The 17,875-nt window shown below is 42.8% G+C and overlaps 2 protein-coding genes across 5 annotated transcripts in view; both read left to right on the top strand.

The window, feature by feature from the left end:
- The window catches only part of scaf8 (SR-related CTD-associated factor 8), a 56,404-nt gene extending 52,117 nt beyond the window's left edge, over nucleotides 1-4,287 (top strand). The window contains exons 21-22 of one of the 2 annotated variants that reach the window (XR_015863555.1): nucleotides 2,792-2,882; nucleotides 4,261-4,287. The gene's annotated coding sequence lies outside the window, so the exon portion shown is untranslated. Of the gene's footprint in view, nucleotides 1-2,791; nucleotides 2,883-4,260 lie in introns of those variants that run through there. The other variant, XR_015863556.1, reaches the window with a different exon arrangement.
- Nucleotides 1-17,875, top strand: part of tiam2a (TIAM Rac1 associated GEF 2a) — a 54,845-nt gene that overhangs the window by 15,812 nt on the left and 21,158 nt on the right. For 2 of the 3 annotated variants that reach the window (XM_088401376.1, XM_088401375.1), the window contains exons 2-11: nucleotides 2,792-2,882; nucleotides 4,261-5,443; nucleotides 7,258-7,702; nucleotides 7,905-8,077; nucleotides 8,505-8,729; nucleotides 10,360-10,545; nucleotides 10,786-10,923; nucleotides 14,241-14,297; nucleotides 17,061-17,237; nucleotides 17,691-17,795. In XM_088401376.1, coding sequence (XP_088257502.1) covers nucleotides 4,271-5,443; nucleotides 7,258-7,702; nucleotides 7,905-8,077; nucleotides 8,505-8,729; nucleotides 10,360-10,545; nucleotides 10,786-10,923; nucleotides 14,241-14,297; nucleotides 17,061-17,237; nucleotides 17,691-17,795 — 2,679 coding nt within the window. In that variant the 5' untranslated portion in view covers nucleotides 2,792-2,882; nucleotides 4,261-4,270. The remainder of the gene's footprint in view (nucleotides 1-2,791; nucleotides 2,883-4,260; nucleotides 5,444-7,257; nucleotides 7,703-7,904; nucleotides 8,078-8,504; nucleotides 8,730-10,359; nucleotides 10,546-10,785; nucleotides 10,924-14,240; nucleotides 14,298-17,060; nucleotides 17,238-17,690; nucleotides 17,796-17,875) is intronic. The other variant, XM_088401377.1, reaches the window with a different exon arrangement.

Raw genomic sequence — 17,875 nt, 5'->3', positions numbered from 1 at the left:
AGTTTTCCGCTCCCTGTTGTCCTGCTTTCCGAGCCTGTGCGCCGTTACCCAGGGTTACCCCAGGAGGACGGTGATTCGCCTCTGCCTCAGAGAAGGGAGGGAATTTCCACGTGTCTTCCAGCGTGCGTGTTTGCTTGTGTGTGAGTCAAACGTAGCATGCCTGTGTTGCTTTAAGACCCAACAAGCCTTCATGGGGAGAATCCACTTTAAGGTGACAGAACAGCAGCGAGATTTCGCAAAGAGCTTTTAGATTAAAAGGCCGGTGCAGAAGAGGTAAGGCATCTTATGGGCTCTTGTTTTATCTCCCGCTCCGTTTTTGTTTGTCCTGGATTAAGAGGTGGCAGGGTTGGTCTGGTTGCCTAGTGAATCCTCTTGTTGATATGCGCAGGTGTCTGCATGTGTGAATAACTGAGTCCAAACAAAATCACGAGAGCACCACTTGTGCTTAATTTACATCTGAAGTGATTTTTTTTTTTCCCGAGGCCTCTTGTAAGCGATAATAATAAATGACCTTTTGATATTTTGAATATCAATTGTACTGCTCCTCATGTAAAGGTTGTCTTGCCAGATTTATACCTAAAGATGTTTCACAAGCTCTTGCGCCACACAGAAATGTAGACTTGCATGGAGTGATTCATTCCGTGCCACCATGTTGCTGTTCAAATTACAAAAAAAATAAAAATAGCAAGGCTGGCCTGCTCATTGGCGCCTTGTCCATATTCACATCTGGTTGCTTTTTTTTTCCCCCAAAAAAATTAACGATGGTGTTTTTGGAAAACTTTGATTTCAAGATGATGCATCCAAAAGCTGTGAAGTACGCTGCTCCTTCACTTAAGAGAAAGCCCTAAGAGGCGGGTCCTGCACTTTGCGATTTGACAGGAAGAAAGCTCGGCAACTGTGTAAACATTCACTAGTAATAACAAATGACCACATTGTTTTGAGTTCGCAGTATCTTTTAAGGCACAAGGACTTAACAGGTTTTTGTCTATGCAACCACTTAAGTTACTCAAGCATGATTTTACCACATTATATATTTTCTCCCTTCGTGATCTTTCTTGCAGCCCAATGAGATATATAGCAAGCTTCTTTTTTTTTTTGCCAAAGCACTGCAGTATTTTCGATTTTGAAAACTGTGTTCTAGAGAGGAGGGGAACGCCTTGCCTGCCAAGCTGCTGTGTCACTAACTTGCTGCTCCACTTTTTTTCACGGTCCAAGGACAAAAACGGCCAGGAACTGAGTGTGTGGATTTTCCAGTTGCACAGTGGATTGGTTTAAGGAAAATTCACTTCCTAAACCAAGTGTTTGTATCATGTTGAGGTGTGTGGCCCACTCCTCGCTCTTATTCCTAACTCCAGACCCAACACTTTGCCAGACTAAACATGAAGCGTACGTGGGAGTTATTCAAGAGCAGAGGGAGAAGAATGCCAGGTCACAGGGTGTCTCGAGGAGCGTCGGGGTCACTTGGCCCCTGAGCAGATGGCCTGTAGGAAATCCATTGAGAAGAGCAAAGGGGGGTTGATGGAAAAGAAGGAAGGAAGGAGGGGAGGGTTCATACTTGACGCCGTAGCTGCAGCAAACAGGCAGACTTGTCTTGTATGCCTCAAAAGTGGCACAATAGTCTGGTTCAAGTCACAGCAGAAGGCCAGCGAGTGTGCCTTTAGGATTGGCACGCCTTAAAGCCTTTCACTCAACTCTGTTCTGCTTGAATTGAATCTGCGAGGAAAGTAAAGTTTGCAAATTAGTTGTCATTCAAAGAATAGATGGAATTCTCAATTCCAATTGTTTTTGTGGGCATTGTAGATAAAGTTTAGAAGGTTTAGATTAGGGGTGCCCAAAACTCTTTTAGAGTTGTCAATTAACTCAGTCACACTGTTCACCTTGTGGTCAAGGTGTGTTTAAGCAGAAGCAGATAAAACTCTTAATGGTGCACATCACTTAATCCCGAAGGTTAAGGCTTTTGGCAGTGGACTGCTTGCTCGGAAACCCAACACATGCTGTCTGGTGCTGTGAAGGCTTAGCAGAGTTAGCACGATTTGAAATACATCTAGAAGCATGAGCTTCATGTATGGTCTGTAAGTTATACCCAAGATGCTCCAAATCCTATTTAAGAGTGCTCCTGGGCCATTTCTTGTTTTAGTTCTTGCTCTTGAGCAAATTTGGCAGTGGAAAGGAAAAAAAAAGAAGGAACAAGCGAGGATTCCAAGGTTTAAAAATAAACATATGGGTAAACTGCGGCCAGCATTCAAAAATATTTCCAATGCTGAGTAAAGACGACGTCATTTTGAAATTGGGGGGGTGGAAACATGTTTCTAGCATTTAGTTTGATTGGCTGATTTGAAGGCAAGTTGGGTGGAGAGAACGTTCAACTTGGTGTGCTTTAGTACGCACACACACACACACGGTGGCATTATGTTACTCTACTGACACTTTAACAACTTGGTTCAAGTGAATCAATTGGGATTTCATGTGAGCTCTCGTTCACCCCGTATGAGCTGCGCATTTTCGATGTGAAGGAAACTTTTTCAGCTCTGAAACTTTGGTGATTTCACTTTTTACAAAGCCGCCAGTAACAAGCTTTCTTCTAACAGATAAAACTTTTACAGATAGTAAGGTAGTTTGAAAATCGACAGGAGCCTTATTTCCATTTTAATAACATTGTTCAACATGGACCGAAACACATTTTTCAAATCCCCTGACAAATGTTGGGGGTTATCTTCTCTCATATTGGTCCAGATGTTTTTGAATTACAATGTGGAGCAGTGGTATTGAAGGCAATATTTTTCTGTTTCAGATGATCAAGGCTACATCGGAAGTCGTATACTTTGAGTCATGAGGTGGAAGGATCTTGCACAAAGGAGCACCAGTTTGAGACTCTGAGGCAGGTGAGTCCGAGGGCATCGCATCGGGCGTGTTTGGAAAGCATTTGGCACTTTTCTCCAGTCTTTTTCATTTCTACCTGTTAATGGCACAAAGAGACAGGCATCTAAGGTTACCATGTAGTCCCCAAGCATTATGAGTAGCCTGCGGGTTTGTTTTAAAAACAGCTCACCTGTGATGACACATTGTAATTTCTGAGGAATGTTTGAAAATATAAACACTTAATAGAAATTGTATTGCACGTTGATTTTTGCGTTTTTCACCTTGTTAAGTCATTGATAATTATTGACATCAGTCTTCACTTAGATCAGGGGTATCAAACTTATTTTTGTCGCGGGCCGAATCATACTCATGGTTTCCTTCGAAGGGCCATTGAAATTGCCAATCCGAATAAATGTCTGAATGTCTCAAATTATGTATAGTGTATACTCAACAAACTAGTAAATGACGAGATGAATAACTAGTTTTCAAAACAGAGACTAAGAAAAACATATGTTAAAAATATGAATGGTAATAAAAATTGCTAGCAATAGAGCTATTTTTTAAAAGTGAAAACAATTAGTCATTTTAATATTGACATGAATTTGATGTACAATTTGTCTTCGCAGGCCACATAAAATGATGTGGCGGGCCGTATCTGGCCCCCGGGCCTTGAGTTTGACACATGTGACTTAGATGAATGCCATTAATTATTAACAGAATAGAATTAAGGAAATTTGAGCAAATGTATGAAATGTGTATAAAACTGGTAGCCCTTCACGTTATTAACTACCTAAGATGTGTCATCAGCTCCAGCTTCCAATCCTGCAGCGTCACCGAAAGCCTAAAAAAAAAACACCCCGCCCGTCTGACCACCTCATACTTCTTTTTAAGCAGCCGGTTTAAACATGTTGAGTGACCTTTAAAGTAAAATATTAAGACGTGTAATGCTATTGCAATTGTTTATTATGAGCATATTGCGTTATGTAACACGTTTGGCAGGTTTTTGATATCTTCAGGCAGATCATCTTAAGATTTGCTTTGATTACACAATCAACAAGCAGGACAAGTCTTAAACTATTAATGTAATGTGTAGTAAACTGTTACCCGACAGCAGTAGTACCAGTATTTATTTAATAAGCAATAAAGTAATATTATTGTAGTAGACCAGCAATAAAGGCTGTTTGGTCACAATATAGTTTTTAGGAGTAGTTTGGAAGAATGTTTTCTTCCTCGTTCAATTTTACTCTGTAAAGTTAAATGATTTGCACGGGCAGCGGGAGACTCCTCTGTATTGATTTATTATATATTTTTTAAATAGATTAATTGTATATTCCAAATGAGCTGGTGTTCTGTCACAACATTTTTTCCCATTCACCTAATTCTCAGTGACTTGTTTTCCAGAAAGCCAGCAATGGGAAATTCTGACAGCCAGTACAGCATCCAGGGCCTTAAAGCCACGAGCTTTGGTTTCTCTGGGACCCAAAAGCCATACTCACTAAAGCTTGGCTCAGGCACAGACGACCCTCTGTCACCTCACGAGTGGTGGAAAAGTGCGCCGGTGAGCTCCGGGTATAAGGCCAAATGCGTCAGCAGAGGTTGTCTCTCTCCTCCGAAGAGCCGGCAGCCTTACTCGCCTCGTCACGACTACATCTCCAGAGGCGCCAGGGGTAGCCCGAGCGAACACCGCTTGCATCGGACGACTGGATGTGGCATACGCAAGCGACACGTGTCCGATGACTATGAGGATAATCCGTATGGTGCCGAGCTCAATGGGCATACTTTGAATGACCAGAGAGACAAAGAGCAGGTTTTAGAGAAACAGAGTAGCCCAAGAGTAGTGATCAAGAAGGACGGCAGTCTGAGAGTGGAATTCACCAACACCTCAGGCAGTGATTTTCTCTTGGATGAGGTCACTGGTCCTGTACAGCTCCTCAAGTTCTCTGCTAATTTGGAGTCCCCCTCCACCCCGAGTTTGCCTGGTTCCGGGAGCAGTGAACCCGATGGCCTCCACAGTGGTCCTCCTCCAGCCTCTACCTCTTCCACTGCCAGAACCAGTAAAGGAAGCTCTCTGAGCTCAGATGGCTCCTGGTATGATTCTCCTTGGGGAGCCAGCACAGAACTTTGTGAGCAGGACCACCAGTCCTGTTCTTCTAACAGGACACAAGTGCACTCCCCAATCCACCATGACTCCTTCACTGAGCAGTCTCCCCCCGTGTCCATCGCCGGTCTCTATAAAGATTCCACAATGGCTGCAACCTTCCCAATAGCCAAAGACCTGTCCTCCCATTTAGAGGCGGCTCCTGTTGGCCAACAGCCACATCGAGCCTCCCTTGCTTCAATCTTGGATGTCCCTTTGGAAGATGAATGCCTTGAGGCCCGCCAGTATTCATCATACACGCTACCCTGTCGAAGACCTAAAGCTCACACCATGAGCGATGGTCTGGACCAGTACCCCAACCATGAACAACATCAGGAGCGGTCTGGATCGGATTTTGGCTTCCACAAGAAAGCTTCGATAAAAAAACACATTCGACGTTTAAGTGACTGGACTGGCAGCCTCAGCCGTAAGAAGAGGAAGACCCAGGTAATGCGGCTTGAATTTTTTCCTGTTTTTGTTTGGTGATAGTTGCAGTTATGTTCAGACTGGGTACAATGTAAAACACTGTTCCTGTTTCTTGCTAGGATGGAAAAATATTACAAGCAGAGTACTGCAAACAGAGAATCCACATTGTGATTAATCGATGTAAAATGATATACTGTTTCCACTTTGACAGGTCAGAGGAGACAACGGAAAGTATTACAAGCCTTTTCTGCTTAGCTCCTGAAAGTTTCGATGAACAATATCATTGTTAAAACCAAAATGTATTTTTCAAAACATTCCATTTGACAGATTTTGACATCAATTGTTCCTCCATTTACTTAGTTTGGCCTTGCCTTGTAAAGGCGGCAACATGCTTTTTTGGAAAGCGCCAAAAGGAATCGCTGTAAGCCTTTGAGAGGCTCTACTGGAGTGCAACTTAATCCGAGCTCAAGATTTAGCCTCATCCCTCTAATGTTAATGAATGGATTTGGTTGTTCTGCCTGTTATGTGGTGCAGATGCTTTGGTCTTCTTTTGCATCCCTTAGAGAGAAAGTCTGCTAATAGGAATTGCTGTTCAGTCATTTAGGTCTGAGCGCAAACTAAAGCACAAATAAAACTGTGATTATATTTAGCTGACCTTTTATTACATGGACTTGTGAAGTGCAGTGATTTTTTTTTAACTGGCTATTTTGTCATGGCCTTTTTGCTTGTCTCTGTAGTGACACGTAAGCAACTTTCACTTTATATTAATGACGTCCTGCTCTAACTGCATTGCCATGTGTTTGTACTTAACTCTTCATTGGCGTTGGATAGAACTCAGTGATTTACTTCCACCTCTTTTTCCTATCAAGTTTTTATCTTGCTTTCAAAAATCCTATTTGCTTTTAATTTAACTTTGAGTATAGGTACTCCAAAAAAAAGCTGAGGTAGATTTATATATCCAGCCCAAAGCTCCCATGCATCTCCAGCTTTTGGTTCCCTTCCAGCTTACGGTCCACCAGAGTTGTTTGTGAGTTTAAAGGTCACATTGTGACCGAAGAACCTGCTTCAAACAAGAAACAGATGTTGACTCTTGGCTGTGTGGCGTCACCAAATCTGCTCTCTGGCGTTTCAGGTGTCAGGTTGAGGAATAAGTGAAATCGGTTTGAATCAATAAATTATACCATGGCCATTTTTCCATTAAAACTGTGTGATACAGTAAAGCTAATAAAGGCAGCGAAAAAGTACATATAGTGTGTCTGCACGTTGGGAAATGCACAGCTCACTCCAAACGGTTTGCCACAATCGATGCAGCAATCTATTCAAGTACAGGTAGGCTTCATTAGATTTGGAGAGTGCAATTCCATCGAGTGTTCATTTGTAGAATTGGGAAGCCACTCCAGGCCGTAAATGATGAGAAATTATTCCAGCCCGGAGGGTTCTAACCTCCCCAGGTGCCGTCACAGGAAATTTGCCCCACTTTCCCTGCCTACTGAAAGATCAAGTCACCGTAATGCAGACTTTGAAGTAGCTTTGAGTGATTTGAGTGCATGTTTTCAAAAGTTCCCCTTCAACTTTTGCAGTGCCTCCTGGCTAATGGAAAGTGCACACTTTGAGTTGCGTTCCATTTTTGACTCACACAGCTTGACATACAGAGGTTTGTAATGCTCGGGGCTAACATGGTGGGTTTTTTTTTTTAAGTAAAATTGTATGTGAGGAAAATGAACCTGTGAACTTGTTTCTGTATTGGCATCGTATCGAAGGAACCATTGGTAGCATAGCGGTCACCGTCTCAAACACCTCTTTATCATCTACATGCCTCTTGTTTGTCTTATCAGGAGACTCGGCACAAGGACATGAGCGATGTCTTTGACAGCGGCGTTGACGGCATGACTGCAGACACCAGCTCCCCGTCTCAAACGTCAAGCCTCTTGTGGTTCCCAGGAGCCCCGAGGACTCAATCATCGGGGGCTATTCACCAGTCGACCAATGATGCCCTTCGCCAGAACATTTATGAGAATTTCATGAGGGAGCTGGAGACGGGTAGTGGACAGGGAGGGAGCGAGAGAAGAGACCCTTCCACGGGCGAAGATGACGGCGAGAGCAGCAGCGAGTCGGCCGAAGGCTCTCTGGAGCAGATGGACCTGCTGTTTGAAAAGGAACAAGGGGTGGTCAGACGGGCGGGTTGGCTTTCGTTTAAGCCTTTAGTGACACTGCAGAAGGATAGGAAGCTGGAGCTGGTGACACGTCGCAAGTGGAAGCAGTACTGGGTTACCTTGAAAGGTGAGTTTTTTCATCTTGGTCAGACATTTGGAATGTTCATGTTCAACCAGCGTGTAAATTTGGACAAACGGGTTAAACCTAATAATTAACCCATCAGCGATCTCCTAGAAATTGAAATTTTGGTTAATTGTAGTAGAATTACTGCATAGGCATTGAGAATGTTTATTTCCTGGAACCAATTTGATGAGTCATCTTCTCTTAGGATGTACATTGCTGTTCTACGAGACGTACAGTAAAGGGTCACCGGAGCAAGAGCTCTCACCTCGCTACTCACTTCTGGCCGAGGACAGCATCGTCCAGGCTGTTCCGGAACACCCTAAAAAGGAGAACGTCTTGTGCCTCAGCAACTCGTATGGAGATATCTATCTCTTTCAGGTAAAGTCTATGACACGTACGGCTATTGTTGCGAAAGCTATGCACGCAATGTGCCCAAAAATGGCAGGTAAAAGGTTTAAGAGCACATTTGCCACTTGTGCTTACTGACCTACATATCACCACTTAACATTAAAAGCTTGCCAGACTGCATTATGATGTTCAGACATAGTTTGCATCTAATAGAGTGAGCAGCTTACATGCCCCCGAGGCAAAGTGCAAAGAAATCAGCTATTAAACATAAAGACGGCAACGGAGCTATCCTTTCATTTTCCACACGGCCTTTGAGACCGTTTTATGTTGCTTTTAATTAATTTGACAATGCAAGAATGAAATGTAGGTTTGATATAGGCAGTGTTCATAATGCTGCATGTATTGATTCAGTAAAGCAAGGCTCGCCAATTCATCAACTTGACTTCCCCCCCCGCAGGCCAGCAACCAGACCGACCTCGAAAACTGGGTGACAGCCATCCATTCGGCCAGCGCCTCGCTGCTGGCCAAGCGCCAGGGAAAGGAGGATACAGTACGTCTGCTGCGAAGCCAGGTCCGCGGCCTCTTGCAGAAGATTGACATGGACGGGAAAATGAAGAAAATGGCTGAGCTTCAGCTCACTGTTGTCAGTGACCCCAAAAACCGCAAGGCCATTGAAAACCAGGTTAGTTGATGTTGTGGTCCTGATAGATGCAGGAAGAAATGGCGTCAATGCATTGAACAAACTGGAAGGCCTCAAGTGAATTTGACAAGTTGTCCCCTGGGTTGTGTTTCCTGGAAGCTAGCATTGATTAATTTCAGACCCTGCATGACAGTATATGTTGTTTTTTTGCCAACCACATGCTGCACTGTGCTTTATTATACAGCTTTGTATGGCTTCACCGACAGTCTTGTGCTTTTAATTTTGCGGGATAAATGCATCAATCCCCAAATGATTCACAGGGGCCCAGGGGAATATCTTTCTCCTCAAGTATTAGACTGAGATTCCAGATGTTTTCCGGTAGCGGGTTCTTCACTTTTGTTATTACATGACGACTACTTAAAGCTAGGGGGAAATCCCAAACCTATCGCTGCAGTGATTACAATATTTGTTTACCTTAATATTGCTTCTGCAAGTTTGTCTCCATGGAGGTTACCAAGAGTCTTGAGTGCAGATGTCAACGTGTTGGTGCGTTCGTATGTTTCCAATTAGCCCCCCTGCCACCTCAAGAGTATATTCAGAGACAGATGCGGTTTTGAGTCAATGATAGGGTCAGAGGTGTGTCATTTGATGTCGGTGCCCAGAGGCTGATGATAGATTGAACGTTCTGTTGGGGTTATCCAGAACTAACAGGGGACTTTGATGTAGCGGCGCCGTCCACCTCCATCCATGTGCCAACAAACTGCTTTTGAAGATTGTCTTTGGCGCTACTGATCACATTAGATTGAACAATTTTCTTGGGTTAGGTATTTTATGCAGAATCTCAAAAGATAAAACAGGGTTTCTAAAAAGAAGGCCTTGTTCCGTCTTGGTTGCATCATTTTTCCACTCGTGTTGTAAGAGCCGCTGACCGCATGAAACCTCTGCCGTTGTTTTAGTATCTTACTAGCCCCTTTTCAAGAACTGTCGTAAATACCAAACATGGAAACACTGTCACAAATCTATTCGGCTGTCTGCGTAGCTAGTATTATCTACTGTACAAAGATTTACATTGCACTTGATTTTTTTTTCCCAAAGGTTTCAGTTTGAAAAGTCTCAGGTTCATTAAACACCACACTTGCGTCCCACTTTGCGACAACCCTAATCCTAAAGCAGGCCGTGAGAGTGACTGCACCCAATTGGGACAATGCCAAGGGGTCCATTATTGTAAATGAATTCACAATGGCAAGTGAGACCTATTAAATGTCAGTGGCTGTAGGGGGTTGTTTTATCCAAGTGGTCTCTTTAAAAATGAGTCTCAAGTCACTTCTGGGCTCTTATATGGGGCAAAAAGGAATGGGGGACTGGCAACTGTAAATAGTGGGGGTTAAAGGTTGGTCTGTGCAGCATCACCATTCCTCAAGACTGTGCATTAAAATAGGCATTTATTGCATACATCTCCACTACTCTGCTTGTATCAGCAACTAATGTATGCCTTTAGCCTCCACCAACATCTGCAAGCAATTGCAGCTTAATGGAAACATTCTTCTGACCCAACCTTTTTCACTCATTTACATTCTGTCCTCACTTCAACGTAATCGTCATTCCTAGCCACCAAATGATTCCCGTGCTTCAGTTCCAACACAAAACTTTTCCCCCAACTCTCGTCCTTTAGATCCAGCAGTGGGAGCAAAATCTGGAAAGGTTCAACCTAGACCTCTTCAGGATGCGCTGTTACCTGGCCAGTCTTCAGGGCGGCGAGCTACCCAACCCAAAGAGCCTGTTAGCAATCGCCAGCCGCCCGACCAAAACCACCCTGGGCCGCCTCGGGATCTTCTCTGTCTCATCCTTTCACGCACTGGTGAGAAAGCAAAGGGCGGGGCCAAGAACGAGTCTATGACTGATGTTTAGATCCTTTTAACATTCCTTTGATTTTAATTGACCTCATGTCCAGCAGCAACCTTGAACATCATTATATCTTTGAAAACCTTTTGCAAATGTGCTGATGTTATAGAAATGTAAATCTAATTAAGATAATGTGATTAAAGGGACTTTTCGTTGAGCTAGATGATTATAGTTCTCATTTTGGTCTTTTGTTCAGATTTGTTCCAGAGATGAGGCTACACTGCGCAGGCGCTCGTTGTCACGGACTTTCCGAAAGCACAAGCGGGGCCTTTTCTCTTCCCTCAAAGGCCTTGACACCTTGACAAAGAAGGGCAAAAGGGTCTCGGCGTCTCAGGTAAACAAAATATTGGTTGTACTGATACAGTAATATTTTAAGATAAGAGTATTGCCTGCTAATGACCCTTAGAAAATTGATGATCATATGATCAAATGTTAAACATTGCTTGAATTTAGATGACTTACACATTTGAGTCAAGTTCAGCAGCAAAATTTTGCTAAAACCATCAAAGTGATCAAAGTTAAGGAATGTATTGTGTTTATTATATATCATAGCATTGCATTTAATGTGCCAGAGCACTTAAAAAAATGTGTCTTGAAAATACGGCTTTTAAAGATCATCGAGTAGCCAAAATTTTCGGTGGCACAGATAAATTAGAAATGCTCCGTTCCTGTGGTCAAATTGACTGCAGCCCTTGTCATAAATTGAAATACTGTGTGGTTCCGGTCCAATAACAACAATTCTACCTTGAAAAGACTCCAAATAATCTCACTTAATGCAAAGAAGAATGAAAATCTGGCCTACAGGGTTTTAGAGCAGTGTGTTCCTGTAAGAAACCCACCGGATATTCACAAAATGTGACCGTGTAGAATTCCTAAGACCATTCCCGCAACATAAAGCTTCAGGAATGTGCACGTACACACACACGTTCACATTTAGGTGGCCCATCACAGTTGTAAAATTATCTCGCTACTATTATAACGGGTAGCTTTGTATAGTTTTTTCCCCCCCCTTAATAAATCAAATCAAAGTTTAAAAAAATATTTTTATGTTTTTATTTTTATTTCTTATTTTCTTTTATATTTAAACTTGTTTGATTGTGTTAATTGTGTTAAATATCAATATAGGATAAGCAGTTTTTTTTCCCCCCCCAGTCTGCCATTTCCTTTCTTGGTATTTCCACACTCCAGTTTTTTTTTTTTTAATCGACAAAAACACAAGGGAGCAATCTTAATACCTGTCCACAGGGAGCCGGTTGAAGTCCTTCCAGCTTTACAGTTACTCATACGTTTTTTTCATACAAGAATCCCAAATACATGTGTGCTCGTTTTAAAACACACTACAGGAAATACTTGGTTACTTTTCAATTAGATTTTATGGAACTTTGCTCATTTGCTATCGTAAATAAGTGTACTTAGCATCTTTATGCTGTGAGGTCATCCGTGTTTCTCGAGTTACGGGGTCATTCAAATTCTACATGTGGCGCACCATTGACTCCTAACTGTGATTGACCATTAACAACAGTCTGTCACTAATGAGGTGTGTGCGCACATTGTGATTTTTCATGAGAAGCTCAAGTCGGCCACTCTAATGAGACACAGTTAGGATTACGCCATGCAGGAGGGCCGGGATTGCGCTGCAGCATAAACATCAATTATGAATGGCCATATGTGGTAGATGGCATTCCCCATTCTTCCCTCAACCCCGTGGACACAAGCAGATGGTTGCTGTAAAGATGCTAAATATTAGATGTCCATCCTTCTTTTATTATCCCAAGGTCCTCGTTCTCTTAGAACCACATTTAGCGCTTTTTTTCTTATTTGGCTTGAAAGCTAATTAAGGAGAGTAAATGCCGGTAGTAGTAAGGTGGCGTGGGGTTCCTGGACATCTGCTGCTTTATACAAAAGTAATGTAGGAGCTCTCTGTATCATCTGACTGTGGGAAATCCAACTCCTTAGTTGCCTCCAATGACATCATCATTCCCCATGCCTGTTCTCCACAAGGAAGTGACGATACAATTTTCTTGAAGGATTTGGACAGCCGGGCTATCAAAAAGCCAAACAAGCTTAAAGTATATCCACTTCACGCGTGACTATTTTATTTAAGCTTTCAAATAGGTCTTTAGGTCTAATCCATTTTCCTTCCATTGCTGATCACTTCCCAAATTCACTCTTGATTTGTCTCACTTCAACAACTTCTTCATCAAACTCTCTTCTCCTCCACGCATAAATATCAGAACGATTGCTGGCAGCCCTTCTGCCACAGCTTCCACACTGAGTCATCTGTGTTGACTTAAGCTCATTTAACCCAGCGCACGACAATCTTGTCCCAGAGTCATGCTTGCTCGTTTTCTCCTCCCACTTGTTTGAGTGCCATCATCCCCTTTAGCGGCGCTATATGTATACCGTAAGAAGCTGGCCTTCACTGGGGGTGTGGGAAGTAGGCCACAGCGGTCTAAGGATTTGTGGGAGAGTTGGTAATGCTATAATTAGTCAGTTTACAGGAAAGCAATTTTGTTTACAGCCACTTTATTCTCTTGTAAGGGGCGGGAGAGTTACTAAAATATTATTAGGGTGGGGTCAGATGGGGGCGCTTAATATACTGTATCTGCAACACCAACTACACTGTCAGAAACAGTAGTCAAAGGTACTAATGTAGAGCTCACAATTGGTTCTGTACCCCACTGTAAACAAATTACATGTATAGTATTTTCCGGACGATAAGGCGCACCTAAAAACCTAAAATTTTCTCAAAAGCCGACAGTGCGCCTTATAGTCCGGTGCGCCTTATATACGGACCAAATTCCTAAATTTAAACTGGCCCGACTCATTGTGTCATGAAATCATTCATAAGTGGCCCGCTGAAGACTATGAATCATGACTCAAAAAGACTATGGATCATTATTTTGTGATTATAAAGTAATTTGTTGCGTCTGAAGTTGAAATAAAAAAGATAAAATGGAGAATGATTTGATTTGGATTAAAAATCTGACATGATGCATTAATGGTGCGCCTTATAGTCCGGTGTGCCTTATATAAGGACAAAGTTTTAAAATGGGCCATTGATTGAAGGTGCGCCTTATAGTCTGGTGCGCCTTATAGTCCGGAAAATACAGTAATATTGCTGCATCTGTATTTAACAGTTAATTAAAAAACATTTGTTGCTATTCGTAAATTCCATTGACTTTGGGAAGTATTTTTAAGTTTGACGTGATATGGCAATATGTCATCTTCTCCGCAAATCAAATCAGGGAAAAAATCTCTGCATCCTCGCTCTGCAGGCTGCTGAGCAAGCAGTTATCACATGAGTGGTGGCTTCTGTTTATGTTGTATTTGAGAGGTTGAGTCACCTGCAGCCTCAGGCTCACACAACAATCGGAAAGCATGAAGCAGCAAGAATCTTGTTATTTTAGACTTTTAATAGGGAAAATGCCGTTGTCCTCATCCACTTAATCCACAGTGTCCATTCAGAACCTCTTTGTTCACGCACATTTCAGCACTTTGAAAGATTGGCACCCACCACACATAGGTTTTAATTAACGTCAGAATAGCTCGATCCGGGTCTAATAAGATGTCACTTCATACCGGTAATCGCTTATGAGTCAGTGGGTCCCTACTCTCTCCCGCTCTCATATGCCTATCTCTTGATCTCAGATCTTTGAGAGCGACGCTGGAGGTCAAGCGCATGTTCCTTCTCCCAAGAACACAGAGGTGAGTCATTGCATGCCCTCACTTCATCCAGCTTGGTGTGTGGATCTGTGATTTATGATTTAAAACCTCCTTTCTCTCAGTCATCCATGTCATCCATCATTTTATGTGCTCACTGATGGGTGCCAAGGAGTCGTGGTAGAAACACGACCTTTTCCACCTAATCCTGGCTTTGATGGGGTTTATTTGAAAAATTGACTTATATATGTCCAGCTCTCACCTAGTAGTAAAGATAACACTTCCATGTCAGTCTGCAAGTGTTAAATATACAAACAGCTGTTTACTAGCTTTTTTATAGTCGTACGTATAAAGTGTTGAAATACAGCGTGGGCTCTTAGAATTCATTATTTGAGTGTGTGATGACCAAAAGCGCCGACTGATCGTGTAAGTTTATGCATGTGCGGTAAAATTGTCAGCCGACTGAGGAGTGTGAATCTTGACCGTCTGGGTCGCCAGACGTTGAGGTTTCTTCAGCCCTCAGGCAATTAAATTCTTACATGTTTACATCAAGTATGCGTGATTTCGTGTTCCGAGGTTCGGATCTAAACCTTACTATATTTTGCAAAAATAAGTTATAATGTGCTGCAGCATTCTCTCACTTGGAGTTGACAACTTAATTATTCGTTAATTCCAGTTGTATTTTTCGCTGATCTCAATTAATGATCCAGTTATGCCTTAATATGCCTACACGGATGCACTTTTCCTCCAAATAAAATGTCCCCAAAGGCCCTTGAGGTGATGAATAATTTGTTGTTGACAAATGAGCACGACGAAAACTGAATGAGTGTTGGTAAGTTCCACAGGATGCAGTGATTCATAGTCGGCGGTGAGTGTCAAAAGCTTGCCCGCCGTCAGATTGGAGCGGAAGTGGTTTGGGAAACAATGCCGTCTTTCATTGGGTAAATGCTTTAATGTTGCTTCAAATGTCAGAGGCTCCCCACGGTGGCGTCCTTCGATCTTTCCTTGATTCAGGTTATTTTGATGTAGGGAGTAAGATTTCATGGTGGGAGGATGGCAGGAAAGCGCTAAGGTTAAAATCTCCATTCAATGCCTTTGATGATTAGTTCTCCACATGTCAGCTAAATTGATGCAGTGGAGCCAGCTTTTATGGGCTGCCTGTCATCCATAGTGTAAAAAGACTGGGCGGAAACGGAAACTAAAAGTAATGCTTCTTTAGTCAATGTAATTGTCTAAAATTGTCCGCAACACCAGTTGTGATTTTTCTTTAAAGCTAATCTATTTTAGTCCAAACTGGAGTATTTGTGTTTCTCCGTTGCTAAGTGGAGCCGAAAGGGTGTAGTAGTGTATTTATGCAGCTGTCACCAAATGTCCTCACGTACTTCTTTTTTTTTTTTTTTTTTTTTAGAAACTCTGGTTTGCGAGTAGTTTCCGCTTTCCAGAGGGAAAGACTGAACTATCAGTTTGTGTGTATTTCTGACTGAATAGTGCCCACACACTGACCACACAGGGCACTTATTGATGGCAAAGCACGTGCCGTCTCCACAGGCTTGTTGGCACTTGGTGGTGGAAGGTTGACCAGGCAACCGCCTGCCTCTTCTTACCCTCTGTGACCATGAATGGGTGTACAGTGTTAAATCAGCTGCTGCTCAGGTCAGTAGAGGCAACAAAATTTTTAGTTTTCCACTCACGCCATATTGCTGGCACACAAATGGGGTGCTTATGTAACCAGCTGTCGTGTTGCTTGTTACTTCCTCCCCCCCGGTGAGTTAGAATTGGCTTCGCATCCCTAAATGGATAGGTAAAGTTGCGGGTTCCAAAAGGCACCTTGTGTTCATCCATCCCTTCGTTTTTGGAAAGAGCACTGCTGGCGTTTCATTTTTTGAGGAGCAGAAACGGAAAATAAAGTCCAACGTATGTTTCTGTTTATCTGCGCGACAGCTCTTCATAGTGTTTTGTGGCGTGCAGGCTAAAAGGTCTTTCATGAGCTAACAGTTTCTGAACAATCAAAAGCTCATACGTGTCAGATTCAAACGCTCCAGACAACCACAGTCACACACCACTTGACATGAAGGGTAATTCTTAGTTTATTTAAAACTTTGGGTCGTGCCCAAATCATTCCATTCGCTAAGGCATCTGTTCCTCTCACGTCTAAACCGCAGTCGTGTCATCTTTTTTTTTTTTTTTTTGCAGAAGTGCTGAATCACTAAAACACTCCATTGAATGAGGTTTGCTTCATTTGATGTGATGGTTTCCTCAAGATCCAGTTCCTTAACAATTGTGGTCAGAAGCTATAATTTGGTGTCTCCCGCAGGCTCATAACGCCACAGTGGTGCATTTCTCTCCAGAGACACAAAGTCTGAAGCGTAACTCCCAGCTGCCCAAAAATGATGGCTAAAACCTTCCTCCCTTTAATGTACATCTCAAACTTCACATCTAATGCTGCCAAGAAAATCAAATAGCAATGGGGCCTCCATATTACTTGGGACATTTTCTTTTCTTTTCAAAATTAACTAATTGTCTCGATCAAATGAACTCCTAAACTTTTCCGTTCTTCGTGTGATCATTGCAATGACTGGATTTTATACTGTCAAATGAAAATGTAACGAAAGCCATACAGTTTATTTGCACCAGAGTAAACCATTTTGAGTAATGGAGATATTTTTTAAATATATCTTTAATAGATGCATCTGCTGAGACTCACAGTCTGTTGCTTTCTCCCACCCTTGTTTTTTCCCCCATTACCCCTTTGACACTTTTGACATGTGATACCGCCCTTTCCGTAATCACCCATCTGTCATTCTTCAGGGGATGGACGGGCTCACCAGTATGCGCTCCATGCCGCCCCCTGAGGTTGCTGTGTGGGATAGCAACAACTGCACCCCAGGCATGCTGACCTGCATCTACATGCCGGATGGCCTGCAAGCCCAAGTTCACGTTCGAAGTGAGCAGAAAGCCACTGACCTCCTCTTGGAGGCCTGCAAGGTGAGTGATTATAAGCACAAAAGAACAATATGAGGAATTCTTGTACCACCTTGTAAAATCATCCATGCTTATGATAATTATTTTTATTTTAAATATAAATTTTGATTTTGGAGAAAGACAATATTGTTTTAAAGATGCTAGTCAGCGAACAGTTCACACAAGTCTTTGTTGTAGCTGATGCTGTCATTTTCTACTCCCTTGGGCCTCTAAAGCAACACACCTATTCATCCGGTGTTAACTTCACACGGTCCCATAAGATTGACACATAGGCTGTAATCACTTGGGGTGACGCTGTTTTGTTTACCGCAAACCATTCGTCGCTGTGTGTAAGTTCTATGAATAATTCACGCCACGACCATACCGCAGCTGTCGAACCAAGCGCCGGTGCACGAAACATGTCCGATAAGTCTGCGCACACAAGCTGCTGAGTATTAGATTCTCTTGTGTAAACAGGCGAAAGGGCTGGACCCAGACCTGCACCGACTGCGTCTGCACAGACAGGCGGGACAGGATACTGAGATTCGATCCGTGGCGCCGGGCGAGCTTGTCTCTGAATTGGTGAGGAGAGCAAGCAGATGCAGCGACTCTTCATTATACGCTTGTTTGCGTAGTTGTTTTGATTTGTCTGATATTAACCT

The sequence above is a fragment of the Syngnathus floridae genome, chromosome 16, assembly GCF_059516105.1.
Source record: "Syngnathus floridae isolate MCC-2025c chromosome 16, RoL_Sflo_1.0, whole genome shotgun sequence".
Taxonomy (NCBI): Eukaryota; Metazoa; Chordata; class Actinopteri; order Syngnathiformes; family Syngnathidae; genus Syngnathus; species Syngnathus floridae.
This window is presented reverse-complemented; position numbering and strand designations above follow the sequence as displayed.